The 21,022-nt window shown below is 38.1% G+C and overlaps 1 protein-coding gene across 2 annotated transcripts; it reads left to right on the top strand.

Annotated features, from left to right (window-relative positions):
• Nucleotides 1-3,637: 3,637 nt before the first annotated feature.
• LOC148625373 (putative glutamate receptor) lies at nt 3,638-19,743 on the top strand. 2 transcript variants are annotated; one of them, XM_088568856.1, is made up of 11 exons: nt 3,638-3,740; nt 5,333-5,632; nt 7,630-7,820; nt 9,582-9,764; nt 12,847-13,038; nt 13,853-13,947; nt 15,024-15,114; nt 15,798-16,125; nt 16,312-16,529; nt 16,707-16,978; nt 19,144-19,743. In XM_088568856.1, exons 2-11 carry the CDS (start codon nt 5,476-5,478, stop codon nt 19,496-19,498), a joined length of 2,082 nt encoding a protein of 693 aa, XP_088424982.1. In that variant the 5' UTR covers nt 3,638-3,740; nt 5,333-5,475; the 3' UTR covers nt 19,499-19,743. The 2 variants fall into 2 exon arrangements, with proteins under 2 accessions (XP_088424982.1, XP_088424983.1); XM_088568857.1 differs by lacking the exon at nt 9,582-9,764.
• The last annotated feature ends 1,279 nt before the right edge of the window (nt 19,744-21,022 follow it).

The raw sequence follows: 21,022 nt of genomic DNA, 5'->3' as shown, positions 1-21,022 counted from the left end.
TTCACGTGCGAGGAACGTGACATCTTTCCCAACACGGTGCACCACTATGGTTTGCGGTCAGGTTTTCCGTATTATAGCATGACAACCCCAGCATGTAACACGCCATGGGTTTCCCCATTCCACTAGCTGGGGCACACATCTCACTTGCACTGTGGGCAGAGCTTCCGGCTAGGTTTCTAAGCACTATTTAGTCGCCTTTTACGACAAGCTTAGCGCTGCTTCAGGCCTGTTCTTTTAACACCTGGACCTGCACGGGGCATGTACCACCAACAAAGTCCGTCCTTAATTTAAAATTATGGTTTTTTTTGCTGTTCCGAAACCAAAAGATTATTTAATGTTCTAAACAGTAACAAGTCTATAAAAGAAAACTACTCAAATATTATTAGGGAAATCCTTTGTTGGTAATGACACATTCTCGTCAACTAGTTAAAGTTCAAATCATGTTTACATATGTAAAAACTGCATTTCTATTCTGAGGAGAGTAAAAACATTTAGGTCAAATGCTATGTATAACATATTGAAAATTAATCGGTCAAAGCGAATGTTGAATGCAGGACCAGTGAGTGTTCTAAAAAAAAATTCAACAGGAAAATGAATCTTGCATGCCATCCACTGGCACTTGTAGAGAGCTCTTCCCATCAACATATGTTCCATCTGTAGAGCATTCATATTGTAGGAAAAACACAGCTTCATCCCCAGTCAGTTCAACACCTGAAAGCAGTATTATACTGCAAGTGATTTTCATTACATCCTCACTTAACACATGTACTAACAGAACAAATAAGTTCACAAATGTTAATGATAACTGCACAGAACACAGTGTTAAGCAAGATAAATGCACTGTATCTAAGCAAACATAATCTATTTTTAGAAGTGTTGCAAGAAATGAAAAAAAAAAAACATGTCCTCTACTTTTTGAGGTATTAAACGTTTCATTTGGAAACACAATTTCTTTAGAATCTAAAATAAAGCATCAATTGCCACTATATATGCAATGATAATGCACAGTAGAAATGTCAGCAATTCAAAGAGTCTATTCAACTCTAGCAATTAGATACCATACTGATAACTAGGTACATGATTTATAAATTAATAATTCAACTTATTTTTTTTTGTCTTTAATAATTTCCGCATGCTTTTGTTTTCTTTAAATTTGATCTAGTTCAAGGGATGGGACACAAGCAGTATAACCTGCAGTAAGACATTTTTACATCAAAGCATGTAATAAGTCTTGGAGGATTTTAAGATGGGTGGATAATTGTTGCTATCAGGGAACATGTTACAAATGTTACGATTAACACTGGGAGGAATGTGTTGATTGGTGTATCATTTAAACCAGTTGATTAATATAAATGGACATGTTGGAAATATTTGATAAATATTGGTGGTGAATAAGTTTTGCTTTCGGCTTTTTTTTTTTTTTTTGCTTTAACAAAATATATAGTTTCCATTTAAAGGAAAATACGCCTGTGTATGTGGGTTCAAGTCCCACTGGAAACAAAACCTGCTTTGTTTGATGCCTTTTTAGATAGCTAGCTTATCATGCATGAAGCATTTGATTTCCTGGGGTGGGAGGTATGCCATAATGTATGTCAGATTATTGGTCTCTATTTGGCAATTCCTTATTTTAATCAGAGCAGGGAAAGAAATTTTTCTCTCAAATTCCCAATCCCATGAAAATCAAAAGTTTTGTGTCTTAGTATCTACTATAGTTATAGTTATGACTAGTTTTTCGTGCTTCATTTATATTGATTTATCTTACTTTTGCTATTATATCATGTTTTTGATGTTGCAGAAATAGCCTTTTTTTTTTTTTTTATACATGTGCATGTATATAAGATCACTTGCTGTTACTATTTTGTGTTAAGTCAGCAATTAGTTTGTCTACATATACACATTAATTATATATTGAAATGCATTTCCCATTTTTTAATTGAGATTCAAGATACTTTTACGTTGTCCAGTTTCTATAATACTTAGCAACTGGGATGTGTGCCCCAGGTGGTGGAATGGGGTACCCCTGGCGTGTTACATGCTGGAGTTGTCAGGCTATAATACGAAACACCTGACCGCAAACAAACAAATCAACTTTATAATATTGTGCAGATTAAAAATTAAGAAAAGGCTTGTTTGTTTGTTGGGGTTTAACGTCCGGGCAGCAATATTTCAGCTATATTCAGACGATGAACATGAAATGAAAAAAAAAGGATGGGACACAAGGATAATAGGATCGACAAATGTTGATTGCCACTGGAAAAAGGGGGGATGGGTAAGGTCGGGCAATTTAGCCTCCTGTGGCGGAGCGCAAAGGTTCCTACTCCTATCGAATACCACAGGAGGCTTCTTTACCGTGCGAGGAACGTGGCATCTTTCCCAACACGGTGCACCACTATGGTTTGCGGTCAGGTTTTCCGTATTATAGCCTGACAACCCCAGCATGTAACACGCCAGGGGTACCCCATTCCACCACCTGGGGCACACATCCCAGTTGCTCTGTGGGCAGAGCGCCTAGCCCCCGGCTAAGTTTCTGAGCAATATTTAGTCGCCTTTTACGACAAGCTTAGCGCTGCTGCAGGCCTATTCTTTTAACACCCGGACCTGCACGGGGCTTAAGAAAAGGCTGTTGTAGTGATCAACTGAAAACAATGTATAGAAAAACACCCGCTCCACCCCGGACAAGTTTCCCTATAAGTTATTCCATTTTCATGTACATATTTATGGCTAAAATTTAACAACTGATCAATACCAGTCATGATAGGTAGTATAAAGTTTTAAATGAAAAAAAGAAAAATATATACAACATTGTAAAAAGAAAAACAAATATTTTTCTTTAACTGTACCATATATGGTTTTGTCAGTGCATTTTTATTATAGTAAAGAGCCTAAATGTGAAAAGAAAAAGTCTGGAGCAGAAGAAATGTGTATTTGTTATCAATTACTTACGCCGATTTCTGTTCATATTATAGGTTTCTACGATGCAGTTCTTCTAAGATCAATAATCAAACTGGTTTCGTTAGCAATTATAAAAAGAGGGAACTGATATTTACTAGGCACAAGTATGTGTTGTATTAGAGCTCTATCACCTCCTCGGATTTGTTACATGATAGATATTTGTTTTGTGGGGTTTACACCAAAATATAATATCAAATGAAAGGTCTTAGAACTCTAAGCTTAGCTTCCTGTAGTTGCTGCTAAATAGTTCCATCTGATAAAAAAAAACCAATGACGGTATGGATTGTGGTATCTTCATATAACTTCAATCAAATATTATTTATTTCACATGAAACAGTATAAATAATTTAGATGAAAGCAACAGATACTTTGATAGTTACTTTTTGCAATCGATAATTATTTTATTTTTACGTGTTTTAGCATAAACAAACCTGTTTTGATCTAAATGAAAATCTTCTATGTTGAATTATTTTTATTAGTTTGATACCAATAGCAATTATTTAATTGTTATATTATGCTAACATTATGTCACAAAAGTTACACCTGAAGACGTATGTTGAACAAATTTTCAAGTTATGAATTAATAATGATCATTTCAATTGTCTGTTTAAAGTGATTTCCGGCTTGGGACGAAACGAATCAAATAAAAAAAAAACGTTAATTCGTATTTCCTCTCCCCATCGATAACTGGTGCATTTTCGTTTTCAAAATCATTTACTAATTACGTATACAACAGCAAAAGCTATACTAAAATATTGAAAAAGGATTAACTCAATTTTTAAATGCAGGTAAGTAAATTAAGTATTTGGAATGTTACGAGAAGATATATCGTAAGAGACAATAGATTTGTCATTAAAATCTCGGCGAGAGCTCATCGACATGGTACATTATATGAAGACGGTCACGTTATGTTAACTTTGATGTTCACAATTTTAAGGCGAATAGTGCATTAGATTTAATATTAAACTGAAAATGGTAGAATACTGATTACCCACTACCCCTTTAGGTAAACTGAAATACATGTAACGGTTGTAAGGTGGGAAAAACCTGAAAAAAAAACAGAAGTCAGTCTATCGGAGTTAATGTGAGTACGTAAGTTGAGTTACTTATTTACTTTTGTTACTTTGTATGTATGATTTTAGTTACTTTAAGGTCTTTGTTGTGTATGTCTGTTTTCCATGTCTGGTCTTTGTCCCGCCCCGTGCAGGTCCGGGTGTGAAAGGAATAGGCCTGCAGCAGCGCTAAGCTTGTCGTAAAAGGCGACTAAATAGTGCTCAGAGCCCTCTGCCCACAGAGCAACTGGGATGTGTGCCCCAGGCGGTGGAATGGGGTATCCCTGGCGTGTTACATGCTGGGGTTGTCAGGCTATAATACGGAAAACCTGACCGCAAACCATAGTGGTGCACCGTGTTGGGAAAGATGCCACGTTCCTCGCACGTGAAGGAACCCTACTGTGGTATTCTCCCGGAGTAGGAACCAAAGGGCTCCGCCACAGGAGGCTAAATTGCCCGACCCAACCCACCTCTCCCTATTTCCAGTGGCAATCAAAATTTGTCGACCCCATTATCCTTGTGTCCCATCCTTTTTTTCATTTCATTATCATTTCATGTTCATTTTGTCATCCTATTCATGTTCATCGTCTGAATATAGCTGAAATATTGCTGCTCGGACGTTAAACCCAACAAACAACCAAACAAACTGGTCTTTGTCCCTGGATTACATTCTTTTGATTACCGCTATAAACTTGGTTCCCTTGATTACTCTTTCATTTACATTTACGAAGTAAAACCATAGGATTTTTTTTTAATCAGAATTTAATTTTGATTGCATCGGGAAATTTAGCCTCCTGTGTCGGAGCTCAATAGTTCCTACTCCATGAGAATCCCACAGGAGGGTGCGAGGAACGTGGAATATTTCCTAACACGGTGCACCACTATGGTTAGCGGTCAGGTTTTCCGTATTATAGCCTGACAACCCCAGCATGTAACATACCAGGGGTATCCCATTCCACCACCTGGGGCACACAACCCAGTTGCTCTGTGGGCAGAGCGCCCTAGCCCCCGGCTAAGGTTCTGAGCACTATTTAGTCGCCTTTTACGACAAGCTTAGCGCAGCTGCATGCCTATTCTTTTGACACCCGGACCTGCACGGGTAGAAAAATAGAGACAGTTTCAATAGGTCTTTGAGTTTAGGATTACATAAGTGTCCCTTGCATTCGATCGAATTAGAAAGGCAAGGCTAAAATATCCGTTTTGCAGTTTTTTGGCTCTTAGTTTACGAATCAAAAGCGGAGAGGAAAATTTTGTTTCTAGAATATTCTTTCGATAACGACTCCAGGCTCGCAATATTCTTTAATATGTTTATACTTTATACATTACAGCTTCGAAGTTCTATGCCTGCAATCTTATTTCCAGTATAACAACGGAATATGCCCATGTTGTTACGACGACAAATCATCGATATATGTTATCAGCTGGAACGAAGTTAATCTTCTATGTCAACTGCTTTAATTATAATCCATAAATGTTCGAAACGACTGGTGGATGCATACGACCAAATGACAGTTTTATTCTCAAAGAACCTATTTTTCAAAATGTTACATCGGTATCATTGACCTTACTTGCTGTAATCTCGCATCTGAAGTGGTCATCAGTCAACGTTATTTATGATGACTTCACAGGTTATATATTTACATCAATGTTTAAAAGAAGTCTTGATAAGATGTAATAATGCATAGCATAAAAGTAATGATTGATTGATTGATTGTTGGGGTTTAACGTCCGAGCAGCTATATTTCAGCTATATTCAGACGATGAACATGAAACAGATGATAAAATGAACATGAAATCATGATGAAATGAAAAACGGGATGGGACACAAGGACAGTAGGGTCGACAAATTTTGATTGCCACTAGCAAAAGGGAGGGATGGGTAAGGTCGGGCAATTTAGCCTCCTGTGGCGGAGCGCAAAGATTCCTACTCCTATTGAATACCACAGCAGGGTTCTTTAACGTGCGAGTAACCGTGGCATCTTTCCCAACACGGTGCACCACTATGGTTTGCGGTCAGGTTTTCCGTATTATAGCCTGACGCCCCGTGCAGGTCCGGATGTTAAAACAATAGGCCTGCAGCAGCGCTAAGCTTGTCGTATAAGGCGACTAAATGGTGCCCAGAAACCTAGCCGGGGGCTTGGCGCTCTGCCCCAGGTGGTTGAATGGGGTACCCCTGGCGTGTTACATGCTGGGGTTGTCATGCTATAATACGGAAAACCTGACCGCAAACCATAGTGGTGCACCGTGTTGGGAAAGATGCCACGTTCCTCGCACGTTAAAGAACCCTGCTGTGGTATTCGATAGGAGTAGGAACCTTTGCGCATCGCCACAGGAGGCTAAATTGCCCGACCTTACCCATCTCCCCTTTTTCCAGTGGCAATCAAACTTTTTCGACCCTTTTATCCTTGTGACCCATCCTTTTTTTTTTCATGTTCATTTTGTCATCCATTTCATGTTCATTGTGTGAATATTGCTGCTCGGACGTTAAACCCCAACAAACAAATTATAGCCTGACAACCCCAGCATGTAACATGCCAGGGGTACCCCATTCCACCACCTGGGGCACACATCCCAGTTGCTCTGTGGGCAGAGCGCCTAGCCCCTGGCTAGATTTCTGAGCAGCATTTAGTCGCCTTTTACAAGCTTAGCGCTGCTGCAGGCCTATTCGTTTGACACCCGGACCTGCACGGGGCCATAAAAGTAATGCCGAGCATTGGATTCCGATAATCATTTGAAAACTTTTTGATTGAAGAACGCAGTTTTTCAGCTTAGATTTACATGTCCATTGCAATGTTCAAATAAAAATCATGGCGTGTTAGTAAATTAAAGTAAGAATTATGCTTGAGGCAAGTTAACCTCTGCAACGAGGAGACTGACAAATTAAAGCGTTAAAATAATTCTCCTTTACTTTAACCAACAGTGCATACTGTCATGGTAATGAAAACTATTTGAGTTTGTTTGGTGGGGTTTAACGTCCAAGCAGCAATATTTCAGCTATATTCAGACGATGAACATAAATTGGATAAAATGAACATGAAATGAACAAAAAGGATGGGACACAAGGACAATAGGGTCCACAAATTTTGATTGCCACTGGAAAAAGGGGAGATGGGTAAGGTCGGGCAATTTAGCCTCCTGTGGCGGAGCGCAAAGGTTCCTACTCCTATCGAATACCACAGCAGGGTTCTTTAACGTGCAAGGAACGTGGCATCTTTCCCAACACGGTGCACCACTATGGTTTGCGGTCAGGTTTTCCGTATTATAGCCTGACAATCCCAGCATGTAACACGCCTGGGGTACCCCATTCCACCACCTGGGACACACATCGCAGTTGCTCTGTGGGCAGAGCGCCTAGCCCCCGCCTAGGTTTTTGAGCACTATTTAGTCGCCTTATACGACAAGCTTAGCGCTGCTGCAGGCCTATTCTTTTTACACCCGAAATTATAAAAAAAATAATATTATGTGTACAATGACGTGTCATTGTTCAAAGCCAAACCACCATCTTTCTAAATTTAGATTGTAAGCATAAGTTTATGAATATACTATAAAACATTTTGGACATTAATAAGACTATATGAAGTTTTGTTTTGAATATCAAGTTTATGTTTGGTACCGTAAATTTCAGCTCTGGAGGCAGAGAAATTACACGATGATCTCTCAGTTATTGGAACATTTGTTGTTATGCTTCATATGAGAAGTTTAACATCTCAGAAGATAGACACTTTAATGGATCTGAAAAGACAAGCAAACGACGAGACCAGTCTCAACTCAACAATATTGTGCAGATTAGATACATGCCGCCATTATTTAGAAAAGGTTATTGAAGTGATCATTAGCTTTGTTTTCGCATTTTCCTTAACATTACAACACAAGTATAATTTAAGCAATGAATTTGCAAATTCACAAAAAAAAATCATTTTTATTTTTTAATCAGGAAAGTTTATTTGTCAATTATTTTTTGGGGAATAATGTAAGAGTAAGGTTGCAATGTATTTATATTACATAATGTCAGGAAAAAAATAATTTATTTGATTGATATAAAAGCAAACACGAAGTTTGTTTTTGTTTGTTTGTTTGGGTTTAACGTCCGAGCAGCAATATTTCAGCTATATTCAGACGATGAACATGAAATTGATGATAAAATGAACATAAAATGATGATGAAATGAAAAAGGGATGGGACACAAGGACAATTGGGTCGATAAATTTTGATTGCCACAGGAAATAGGGAGAGGTGGGTAGGGTCGGGCGGAGCCCTATGGTTCCTACTCCGGGAGAATACCACAGTAGGGTTCTTTAACGTGCGAGGAACGTGAAATCTTTCCCGGTGCACCACTATGATTTGCGGTCAGGTTTTCCGTATTATAGACTGACAACCCCAGCATGTCAGACACCAGGGGTATCCCATTCAACCACCTGGGGCACACATCCCACTTCCTCTGTGGGCAGAGCGTCCTAGCCCCCGGCTTGGGTTCTGAGCCCTATGTAGTCGCCTTTTACAAGCTTAGCGCTGCTGCAGGTCTATTCTTTTAACACCCGGACCTGCACGGAGCGCAAACACGAAGCGACAAGCGCATTTTTATAAAGTGTATTTAAGCATATTTCACTGCAATTTTTATTTTGCATGTTTCAATGGTGGTATAGGACTTAAGAACAATAGAAGATAGTTTGGACGCTACAAAGCTAAAACTCTAGTATGGGAGTATTTGGTATGGTGTGTTTAATGAGGTGTAGATAAGCATTCAAAATATCGATTTCATTCTGCCAAATGTGTGGCAACTTAATAGATTGATTGAATGATTGTTGGGGTTTAACCTCCGAGCAGCAATATTTCAGCTATATTCAAACGATGAACATGAAATGAAAAATAATGGATGGGACACAAGGATAATAGGATCGACAAATTTTGATTGCCACTGGAAAAAGGGGGGATGGGTAAGGTCGGGCAATTTAGCCTCCTTTGGCGGAGAGCAAATGTTCCTACTCCTATCGAAGACCACAGCAGTGTTCTTTAACGTGGGAGGAACGTGGCATCTTTCCCAACACGGTGCACCACTATGGTTTGCGGTCAGGTTTTCCGTATTATAGCCTGACAACCCCAGCATGTAACACGCCAGGGGTACCCCATTCCAACACCTGGGGCACACATCCCGGTTGCTCTGTGGGCAGAGCACTATTTTGTCGACTTTTACGACAAGCTTAGCGCTGCTGCAAGCCTATTCTTTTAAAACCCAACCTGCACGGGGCGGCAACTTAATAGATAGTATGTTGTATTGTTGTGACGTGTAGATGTGCATACCCTGCCACTCTGTTAATTTTGTTTTAGTTATGGGACAAAACTAGTACAGACGCAACTCCTCTGTATCTGCATGATGAAATCATTTGGTGTTAAATTGTGTCTATTTATGTCGAGTAGATTGCATACTGCACTGGCATTTTGTTTTGTTGAAGTTATGATAAAAACATAGTGTTGACAATTTAACATCTAAAATTTTAACCACACATTATTTGTTAATATAACTACGCGTAGGTATCTTGTCTTCTATATTTTAAACACAGTTATTATGTTTACTTTCAGCCATTTAATTATAATCGAAAACATGTCTTACGGTCTTCATTATTACATAATTCAAGATGGTTGTTGGGTATTTTTCACGACGGAAACATATCGAACTTAGAAACTAATAGTACGGCATTGGATAATGTAGCGGTCATAAAGTATCCTGTGTCGTTACTTAGTGTGTCAAATGAAAACAGAAATGTAAGTAACGTAAATGTTAATATTACTTTTATACGACAGCAGAAAAACTCACCCTGTCGTCGTCGGCGGCGGATATGTTTGTTTGTTTGTTTGTTTGTTGGGGTTTAACGTCCGAGCAGCAATATTTCAGCTATATTCAGACGATGAACATGAAATTGATAAAATGAACATGAAAAGATGATGAAATGAAAAAGGGATGGGACTCAAGGACAATGGGGTCGACAAATTTTGATTGCCACTGGAAATAGGGAGAGGTGGGTAGGGTCGGGCAATTTAGCCTCCTGTGGCGGAGCCCTATGGGTCCTACTCCGGGAGAATACCACAGTAGGATTCTTTAACGTGCGAGGAACGTGGCTTTTTTCCGAACACAGTGCACCACCATGGTTTGCGGTCAAGTTTTCCGTATTATAGCCTGACAACCCCAGCATATAACACGCCAGGGGTACCCCATTCAACCACCTGGGGCACACATCCCAGTTGCTCTGTGGGCAGAGCGCCCTAGCCCCCGGCTAGAGTTCTGAGCACTATTTAGTCGCCTTTTACGACAAGCTTAGCGGTGCTGCAGGCTTATTCTTTTAACACCCGGGTCACTAGAAAAAAGGAGGGATAGGTAAGGTCGGGCAATTTAGCCTCCTGTGGCGGAGCGCAAAGGTTCCTACTCCTATCGAGTACTACAGCAGGGTTCTTTAACGTGCGAGGAACGTGACATCTTTCCCATTACGGTGCACCATTATGGTTTGCGGTGAGGTTTTCCGTATTATAGTCTGACAACCCCAACATGTAACATGCCAGGGGTATCCCATTCCATCACCTGGGGCACACATCCCAGTTGCTCTGCTGCAGGCCTATTCTTTTAACACCCGGACCTGCATGGGGCGCGGCGGATATAGCATCCGTTAAAATTTCATTTATTTACGATAACTTGAGTAACACATGTCTTATCTTTTTGAAATGTTGTTTCTTTGGACATGGTGGAGAGCTACAGATGTTTTAGTCCGCCCCTTTTAAGATATGGAACTTAAAGGGGAAAGTTGGTGCTACATTTTGATAGGGAAAAAATCAGATTATTTGACTCAGATGTCAATGAGTTCCTTATGCAATTCTACATTACAAGTAATTACAGAGTAGACTTATCTTAAACTGTTTAGGAATATAATGGGGGCAATTATATAAGAAATTTGACAAAGCTCTAAAACATTAAATTTTATCTTTTGGTTGATTTTGAAATCTGTTTTTATTGGATTTTTTCAATCAGATTTCAGGTATCTCTTAAGTTTTCCAAATTAAAAAGTACCGCACCTAAAACAAAATACTTATCTTTTTGGTCCTATTATTATTTGATTTATTGATATCTGTTTGAAAATTTTAATAAGATTAGATATCTCCTACGGTTTGCCGGTATGAAAGGCCGATTTTGAATTTATTTACTGGAATCGTAATGAAAAGTACTGTCCATCTCTAAGAGTAGTTTATTTTTTAGTTACAGGGATCCAAGGCAAATGTGTTTGTTTAACACAGACCCGTGTTGTCAGGCTATAATACGGAAAACCTGACCGCTAACCATAGTGGTGCACCGTGTTGGGGAGATGCCACGTTTCTTGCACGTTAAAGAACCCTACTGTGGTATTCTCCCGGAGTAGGAACCATAGGGCTCCGCCACAGGAGGCTAAATTGCCCGACCCTACCCACCTCTCCCTGTTTCCATTGAAAATCAAAATTTCTCGACCCCATTATCCTTGTGTCCCATCCCATTTTTCTTTTTATTATCCACTTCATGTTCATTGCCTGAATATAGCTGAAATATTGCTGCTCAGGCGTTACACCCCAACAAACAAATCAGCAAACAAATTGTTTAACACACTTCAGGCAGAACTTTTTTCACCTTGAATTAAATTTCAATAATTTTGCTATATTGTGTCCGAAGTAGTTGTAATGTCCATAATGAACTGTAAATCCATATGTTATGCTTTCGTGTGTCAAAGCTAATATTTTGCCCATACTTATTTTCAATTAACAGAGTTGTGGTTGTTACTTGCTACGATCTTTTTAATTTCCTTTTGAACATGTGCTGTAAACACGAAGTCACTAACTGAAATGATGTTTGTGTACTTTACCAACCATAACCTCCACAAATTGCTTGTTTGATCTGATACAAACGACCTAACGAGAGCTCGGGTTTGTGTTTAAGTTTTTGATTTCTTTGTCATGAACAGTAATGAAATGCATAAAGTATGACATGTTAAAAAACGCAAATGTCAAGAGACGCAAGATAAAGTCTGGAACTCCGTTTATATTATTTAAGTCGATTGGAAACTGATAGAGAACAAATCTTGAAACAGCAGCTTCGCAGAAAATTTTTGTTTGTTTGTTGGGGTTTAACGTCCGAGCTGCAATATTTCAGCTATATTCAGACGATGAACATAAAATTGATGATAAAATGAACATAAAATGATGAAATGAAAAAGGGGTGGGACACAAGGCCAATGGGGTCGACAAATTTTGATTGCCACTGGAAATGGGGAGAAGTGGGTAGGGTCGGGCAATCTAGCAATGATTATTTGATTTATTAGTGCTTTACGCCCAAGCAGCACGATAACGTCTATATCATAAAATGAACATGAAATGATAATTGGGATGTACATTGGCACTGGAAATAGGGGAGATGTGTAGTGTCTGGCAATTGGACTCCTCTCGCGTAGCCGAAGTTCTTCTATCAAATACTATAGCATCATTCCTTACCGTGCGAGAGAAACGTGGCATTTTTCCCGACTTAAAGCACCACTGGTCAGGTTATCCGAATTTGGGCATGACGACCTCAGCATGTAGGATGCCAGGGGTACCACATTCAACCACTGGGGCTCACAACCCAGTTGCACTGTGCCCTGATTCTGTCCAGCCTTCTGAACGCATTTTAGTCGTCTTTTATGCAAGCTTAGCGCTGATTTTGGCCAATTCCTGTGACACCTAAACCCGCGTGAGTCACATATGAATGAGCTGATTCATGAAAGAACAAACGGCATAAGATTTAGATATAAAAGTGTGTTCCTTTTGATTTCAGTAATCAGATAAATCTTGTTTTCAGCTAAACATCGACGATAACCAAGAATGTGCTTGGATACCAATCGAGACACTGATGTGGACGAAAGGAAGAACAAGGAGTTTTAGCACCGTTGGTTACACTCACTTAAATGGACGCTTGTTGACACAGAAAAACATATTTCCAAACGCTGCGATGGGTTTTAATGGACGACAGTTGACAGTCAGTACGTTGCCGGTACGTCAACTGCATTTAAATGTATTCACTCAAAAAGTCAAAACTGATTTGTATAACAGTTTGGTTTCGAGCTTTTTGTATAAATTATAAATTAGATTCTCTTTAATTAAGAAAATTAACAACTTGCTAAACCTCTAATGGTTTCCACTTACAAGAAGCGGTTTATTTGCGTTTTCTCGTTAGTTGACTATTAGTCAACATTAAGACAAACATTGAGTTATCATATGGGCATTGCCAGCATACTTTATTTACAGTATCGTATCTCGTTTTGAGGATTATTTTTTCTAGAACAATATCTAATTTATCAAATGACTGTTTTATTGATGCATCAGTTTATCTAAAAACTTTCTTATATTTTTAATGAAACTCCAAAATCTGGAAACCTGTCACAATATGCGGCAAGCAGCATTATAAACAATTACACAAACATTACATGTAATTTAATGTCAAAATTGTTATACCAAGTCGTTGAAGCCACTTTGAAGTTTTACCAGACAAAAAACAACCAATAAAAAAAACCGATTTATTTCCTTTTTTTTAAATCATAAAACAAACAATAACATGTACTCGTCTAAAATTCGTTTTACGAAAAATAACTTCTCTAGTGTGTGCCATCAATATGTTCATTGTTAATACCTTTAACCCTGTAAAGGATAAAGAAAATGATCAACAGACAGTCATGTTCAAATGTTCTAATCTGGAAAAAAAAACTTTTAAACGTCGAACATATCAATAAGAAAGACTTTCAATAAATATGAAATGTCTGTTGTTTTTACTCAGATTTCAGATACCCATACAAGATATTTTATTTCAGTGGAAACCTTTTGTTCGGTTTTACAATGAAACACAAAATTACAGTGGTTATACTATTGACGTTCTCTGTGAACTTGCCCATAGACTCAATTTTACGTAGGTATATTTTGTCTAATTTTAAACCTTGTTAGATATTTTGTCGTAAAAGGAACACAAATATATTTTGGGGTACGCTTGGAATTTGTGATATTTTGCAAAGAAGTAAAGAAGTAAAAGAAAACTGATTTGTGCAACGTGTCATAGTTTTCCTTTCCACTTTCAACTACCCCGGTCTAGACTTTTTATGAGCAACTCGGCGGGTGTTTCTAGAAAAGCAGAGGACGCTTATCCTACCGATGCACCTGGCCCCTGGCCCCGTGCAAGTCCGGGTGTCTAAAGAATAGGCCTGCAGCAGCGCTAAGCTTGTCGTTAAATAGTGCTAAGAACCCTAGCCGGGGGCTAGGGCGCTCTGCCCACAGAGCAACTGGAATGGGGTACCCCTGGTGTGTTACATGCTGGGGTTGTCAGGCTATAATACGGAAAACCTGACCGCAAACCATAGTGGTGCAGCGTGTTGGGAAAGATGCCACGTTCCTCGCACGTTAAAGAACCCTACTGTGGTATTCTCCCGGAGTAGGAAATGTAGGGCTCCGCCACAGAAGGCTAAATTGCCCGATCCTACTCACCTCTCCCTGCAATCAAAATTTGTCGACCCCATTGTCCTTGTGTCCTATCCTTTTCATTTCATCATCATTTCATGTTCATTTTATGATCAATTTCATGTTCTTTGTCTGAATATAGCTGAAATATTGCTGCTCGGACGTTAAACCCCAACAAACAAATAAACCTGGTCCATGCTCCCAGTTTTTAGTAACGTACGAGTTGCTCATTTGGTTTTGTTACTTTGTATGTATGATTTTAGTTACTTTATGTTCTTTGTTATGTATGCCTGTTTTCCATGTCTGGTCATTTTCCCTGGCTTACATTCTTTTGATTACCGCAATAACCTTGGTTCACTTGATTACTCTTTCAATTATACTCCACTCAGCTAACAAAATTCAAAATGGGTCTGTTCCAACAGTGGAAATAGATACAATGTCAAGTTCATAATTAATGTCAAACTTAGGAAGTGATAACGTCTAAATATTTAACAAAGGTATTGATTTATCTTCCTTTATATAATTTCATTACAGTTATGAAATAACAAGACCCGATGATAAACAATGGGGTATTGAAGTGGGTGATGGCACATGGACGGGTTTAGTTGGACAGTTGCAAAGAAGAGTGCGTAGTAAAATTTCTTTTCAAAAGAAATTGGGAGCTTTTTTCTAGATTTTGTCTCCTCAATGTCATAATATTCTGATAAAGTTTATCTATTCGTAAAATTGTGTTTTTTTCCGACATGTATTTAAAAAAGAATAGTTGATGATTCCTCAATTTGAAAACTGATTTAAAATGAAACTTCAATTCTTTTTAAATGACACAATTGACTCTAGTTTTAGATTTGATTCGTGCAATAACTTGTCTTTTTTAATTGCATATTTGGGACAAACATTCTTGCGGCAATCCTTTCTGTTGAACATGATTGATGTCTAATTGATATATTAATGCTTAATGACAAACGGAACTGTTTTCTTTTTGCAAATTGCTAAGATTTAAAACAAAACAAATGACACTGCCAGACAATGTATACAAGCAAATATCTGTCCAATGGTAGATAGCGTTAGTATACACTATATTTTGGCTTAAAGGTATTCCTAATTTGTTGATAAGAACACAATAATATAGTATTTAAACAAACCATGGTCATAAAGATATACTTTGAGGTAATTGATTTTTGTTATTGGTGAGTTGTATACAGATTACAGATATACAACTTAAGAACTGATCTCTTATTTTGTTTTATAAAGTGTAGAATATTCTTGTAATTACAATATAACGGACTACATCATTTATATTTCTCAAAGGAGGTTGATTTGGTTGCTGCTCCTCTGACTATACAGACTGACCGAGAAAGAGTGATGGATTTTCCACATCCATACTTCTACGACGCAACTGTGATTCTCCTTAAAAGGCCTGACCCATGGGACTTAAAATGGAAGACGTTGATAGATCCATTTCATCCATATGTTTTGATATGCATCCTGATCTCATTGCCAATTTCATCATTCTTTTTGTTTTTCTTTGAGAAAAATAACCCATATTACCGTAATGTAGAAGGAAGAATGATAAACAGAGGGTTGCATCATTTTTCTGATTCTTTCTGGTACCTGTATGGAGCCTTACTCACACAAGGTTAAAAGAAGAATTTTAATATGGACTTTTTATCAGTTTTTTTTTGATTCACATGAAACGTGTACCTATTTGAGAAAACATTTACCAAATGTCATATCACACTAGAAAATTTCCGTTCTTATAATATGTTTGTTTAAAGGTTCTTGTCTACCTCTGTTATATATATAAATTAATTGTCTCGTTTAGGTGGGGAACATTTAGCTGAATCATTTTCTGGGAGAACTATGCTGAGTTTCTTTTGGATATTTAGTATTATTATGATGGCAGCCTACAGTGGAAATTTTATTGCTTTTCTGACGGTTGAAAAGGATAAAGTACCTATAAATAATATCGACGACTTGATTTCCCAGGACACATATAAATGGGGTATACAGGGGAAAACAGCTTATGAAACAATTTTTAAGGTATGATTTATAAGTGGCTTCTTTGTTAAAAAATATCTCTTTTGCAGACGTTGTAATTTTAGGCTTTCTTTAATTTTTAAAATAGCAAAAATTAAAGGAATCAAAAATATAACACCACTTTAAAAGGGCTGTAAGTGGAAAAAGCTAAATAAGAAGTTTTTTTTGTTAATTTTACAGGAGTCTGAACTACCAGAGTACAAACTATTTTGGTCAAAAGTAATTGAATTCAATCAAACCGATCCAACAGTTCTGAGTGGTGATGAAGATAGACAATTTAAAAAGGTCATGAATGGAAACTACGCATATGTCGTTGAAAGAACTACAATGGAATTCGCAATGGTAGACAAATGTAGAACTGGGATTTACGTTGCTGCGTCTGATATTCTACCAACACAATACTCATTTGGATTACCGAACAATTCACCGTACACCAAGATGTTTACAGATGAGTATGTAATCATACAAGTGCGCTACATGTACATCTGTGCTTGTATCATAACAATTCGTTTTCGTTAATACTTTACTATGAAAAACAAACTTTATGTTCTTCACCATTTGACTATTCATTATAAGGCTTTGCTACTGAATTCGACTAGAATAATTCTAGGTAATTGAAGAGTAAACGCCACGTTCCCGGTTGTTTAATTGTGCTTCTTCGTACAATGAAAACAATCATCCGAATTATCCAATCTTTCAGAATACTTGATAGAGTCAACTTTTAGCAAAGCGACTGCCATTAATGTGCTTTCAACTTTGCCTCAAACGCGATTGCGTATTATCAATTTTCCTTTCATCTGTGGCAACAGCCATCAGCACTTGCGTATTGAGTTTCATTTCACTCATACGTTATAGATGACAGAGCTTGGAGTAACTACGGGGACTGTTTGTACCGTGCATGAATTCTTACAGTAGGCTTCTGGAACAGGGTTTTGTCGCTACAAGATTGAAGTCATCACTATTGAAGTTAAATGGTCCTCATCACTAATACATAGATCGTTATGGTGTATCGAACTGCACCATGAGAGCGATATTTTTACCGTATACTTTCCAATATCGTCCACACCGGACGTAATATTGTACAAAGTAACTCTGTGGGTGTTTCCAGAAAAGCAGACGATGCTTACCCCACTGGTACACCTGGTCCATGCTCCCAGATTTTAGTGAAGTCCGAATTGCTTAATAGGGTCCCGCTACGAAATGTGTCATTTGCCCTAAATTGATCACTCTGCATGTGTGTATATTACATGAAGACGATGGATTGCGTGCCATGGATAGGGGCATATGATCTTGAACTTTGACATCAAGGTCAAATATCTGTTTTGTGGCTTCATTGCCACGGCGGGATCAACAAAGATGAATGATTTCTTGTTATCTTCTATTCCCCTAGTCCCGTGCAGGTCCGGGTGTTGAAAGAATAGGCCTGCAGCAGCGCTAAGCTTGTCGTAAAAGGCGACTAAATAGTGCTCAGAACCCTAGCCGAGGACTAGGGCGCTCTGCCCACAGAGCAACTGGGATGTGTGCCCGGGGTGGTGGAATGGGGTACCCCTGGCATGTTACATGCTGGGGTTGTCAGGCTATAATACGGAAAACCTAAACGCAAACCATAGTGGCGCACCGTGTTGGGAAAGATGACACGTTCCTCGCACGTTAAAGAACCCTACTGTGGTATTCTTCCGGAGTAGGAACCGTAGGGCTCCGCCACAGGAGGCTAAATTGCCCGATCCTACCCACTTCTCCCTATTTCCAGTGGCAATCAAAATTTGTCGACCCCATTGTCCTTGTGTCCCATCCCTTTTTCATTTCATCATCATTTCATGTTCATCGTCTGAATATAGCTGAAATATTGCTGCTCGGACGTTAAATCCCAACAAACAAACATCTATTCCTCTGTAGTTGTCATTTTGGTTTTTCATGTTTTTTGTTGTGTCTGTTTTCCCTGTCTTGTATCTACAAGGAATATATTTATTTATATTTCAACCAAAATCTTGGTTCCTTGGTTACTCTTTTATTCACCTTGTTCGGATATCCATCCTTTTTTCTAAACGGCCCCGTGCAGGCCCGGGTGTCAAAAGAATAGGCCTGCAGCAGCGCTAAGCTTGTCGTATAAGGCGATTAAATAGTGCTCAGAAACCTAGCCGGGGTCTAGGCGCTCTGCCCACAGAGCAACTGGGATATGTGCCCCAGGTGGTGGAATGGGGTACCCCTGGCGTGTTACATGCTGGGGTTGTCAGGCTATAATACGGAAAACCTGACCGCAAACCATAGTGGTGCACCGTGTTGGGAAAGATGCCACGTTCCTCGCACGTTGAGGAAACCTGCTGTGGTATTCGATAGGAGTAGGAACCGTAGGGCTCCGCCACAGGAGGCTAAATTGCCCTACCTTACCCATCCCCCCATTTCCAGTAGCAATCAAAATTTGTCGACCCTATTATCCTTGTGACCCATCCTTCTTTCTTCATTTCATGTTCATTGTCTGAATATAGCTGAAATATTCCTGCTCGGACGTTAAACCCCAACAAACAAACAAATTTTTCTAAACGACTATTTGAATTGATAACATGTAACAAAATTTCAAATCAAATTTGACATTACTCTCTTTTGTTTTTAATTTCAGGTTAATTTCGATACACGAAAGTGGACTTCTTCAAATATGGAAAATAAATCATTGGCCTAAGCCCAGGTTCTGTAAAGGAACACTCCCTAGAAAACCAAATCAAATAACATTAATAGATATACACAGTTCTTTTTATATGATTGCAATAGGTATATTTTTAGCTTTTGTTTCACTTTTCGGAGAATTTACGAAACGGAAATATTGTAAATGGCGGGAAAGACAAAAAGACGTTTACTTAATGCAAGCAGCGGTTACTCATCTAAGTACAAACTCGAGGGAAGACGAGTTTACATCTTCAAATAAAGATACTTCAAACGAAATTGTCACGTTGGGAAAATATCCCGTAGAAATTTAAAATTTCAGTTACACCACTTCAAAGACGATGTTCGTCGTGCCATTTTATTCAGGCAAAAGTGCAAATATTTCTAATTTGTAAAAATGTTGTGTGCACATAACCTTCGGTTCGGGTCAACATATTCATCGTATTTTTGTTGAATATATATTGTAGACAGTTTTATAAAATATTTACATGTTTTTTGCAAAGTAAATTGTTTTAATTTATGATTTCCATTTATATGCCTGTCTTGTATTAAAACATGTATTTTATTTAATAAAGTCATTTAGTTTTGGCTGACATGTGATAAAGAAAAACGGTTTTTTACTTTTATTTATTTTTTTTCAAATCAGACGGACTGAGGGCCGTTTATTCTCAAATAATTCATTTTTGTTGTATACATAAAATTTTCCAGCTAATTTTCTAATAATTGCGGTTAGAAGAGTGGGAACCCCTTTCCAAAATAAAGTCTAAGTTAAACAATCCGTTATTATGAATTATTAAATCATGTTTTCAGTTTTCAAATAAATCTTTTTTTCAAGGACTTTCCGATAAAAGTTGAAGGGATACAAACTATTGAGTGCAACTTCTTTTACACAAATGCCTGGGATTATTGACCATGAAACAAGAGGCAAAATATTTTATACATTTACAAAAAATAAAATACTGGTCAATCTCATTCTGTCATTACAACTGACAGTCAAAACGCCAGTCTTTCTACACATTTGTATTCGTTGCTTATTTCTAAATGTACAAACTATGAGACACTTTTTCAAGCTTAGCGCAGCTTCAGGCATATTCTTTTGACACCCGGACCTGCACGGGGCCTTAGGTAATTATGAAGACTATAACTTACTCACCAAAACGAAAAAGCAAAAATCAAAACGCGACACTTCCGAAGTGACAACGTGATACATAAAGAAAAATATGTTAAATGGTAAGCAAAATATAATCTTAAATATTTAGAAAAGGAACAATTGTCAGGAAAAAAAACCCAACTTCATCTCAAATGAGAACCAATGATTCTAAAGATTTATCAGACGAATATCCATGTTGTGTGTGTGGCGAATTATATGACGCAATTTAATGATTATTTAACAATTTTGTTTGTAAAATTTGTTTCAGTGTGAAAAAAAAATTGAAATCTGGATGTTCCTTAATGTATTTGAACAGCATAAGGGTTGTAAGATATGAAATACTCCCGTATGCTTTCATTACTGATGGAACTTTTTATTTAAATTGTTCCTTTTTATGTGCTAGTGTTTAAATTCCTTTTTTCTACTATGGATTATATTTTCTCAGATTGCATTTCTTAACATGAACTCGTGGATCGTTATGGTGTATCCATCAGCACCATGAAACTGATTTATTCAACGGGTCATAGTTTTCCTTTCCTCGTTTGTCTACCCCGGACGACTTTTTATGAGCAACTCGGCGGGTGTTTCTAGAAAAGCAGAGGACGCTTACCCTACCGGTGCACCTGGTCCATGCTCCCAGTTTTTAGTGGAGTCCGAGTTGCTCATTTACTTTTGTTACTTTGTATGT

Source organism: Perna viridis, chromosome 2, assembly GCF_037379345.1.
Source record: "Perna viridis isolate PV_CMFRI_1.1 ecotype Kerala chromosome 2, ASM3737934v1, whole genome shotgun sequence".
NCBI lineage: Eukaryota > Metazoa > Mollusca > Bivalvia > Mytilida > Mytilidae > Perna > Perna viridis.
The sequence above is the reverse complement of the archived record's forward strand: the minus strand, read 5'-3'. Positions and strand labels throughout refer to the sequence as shown.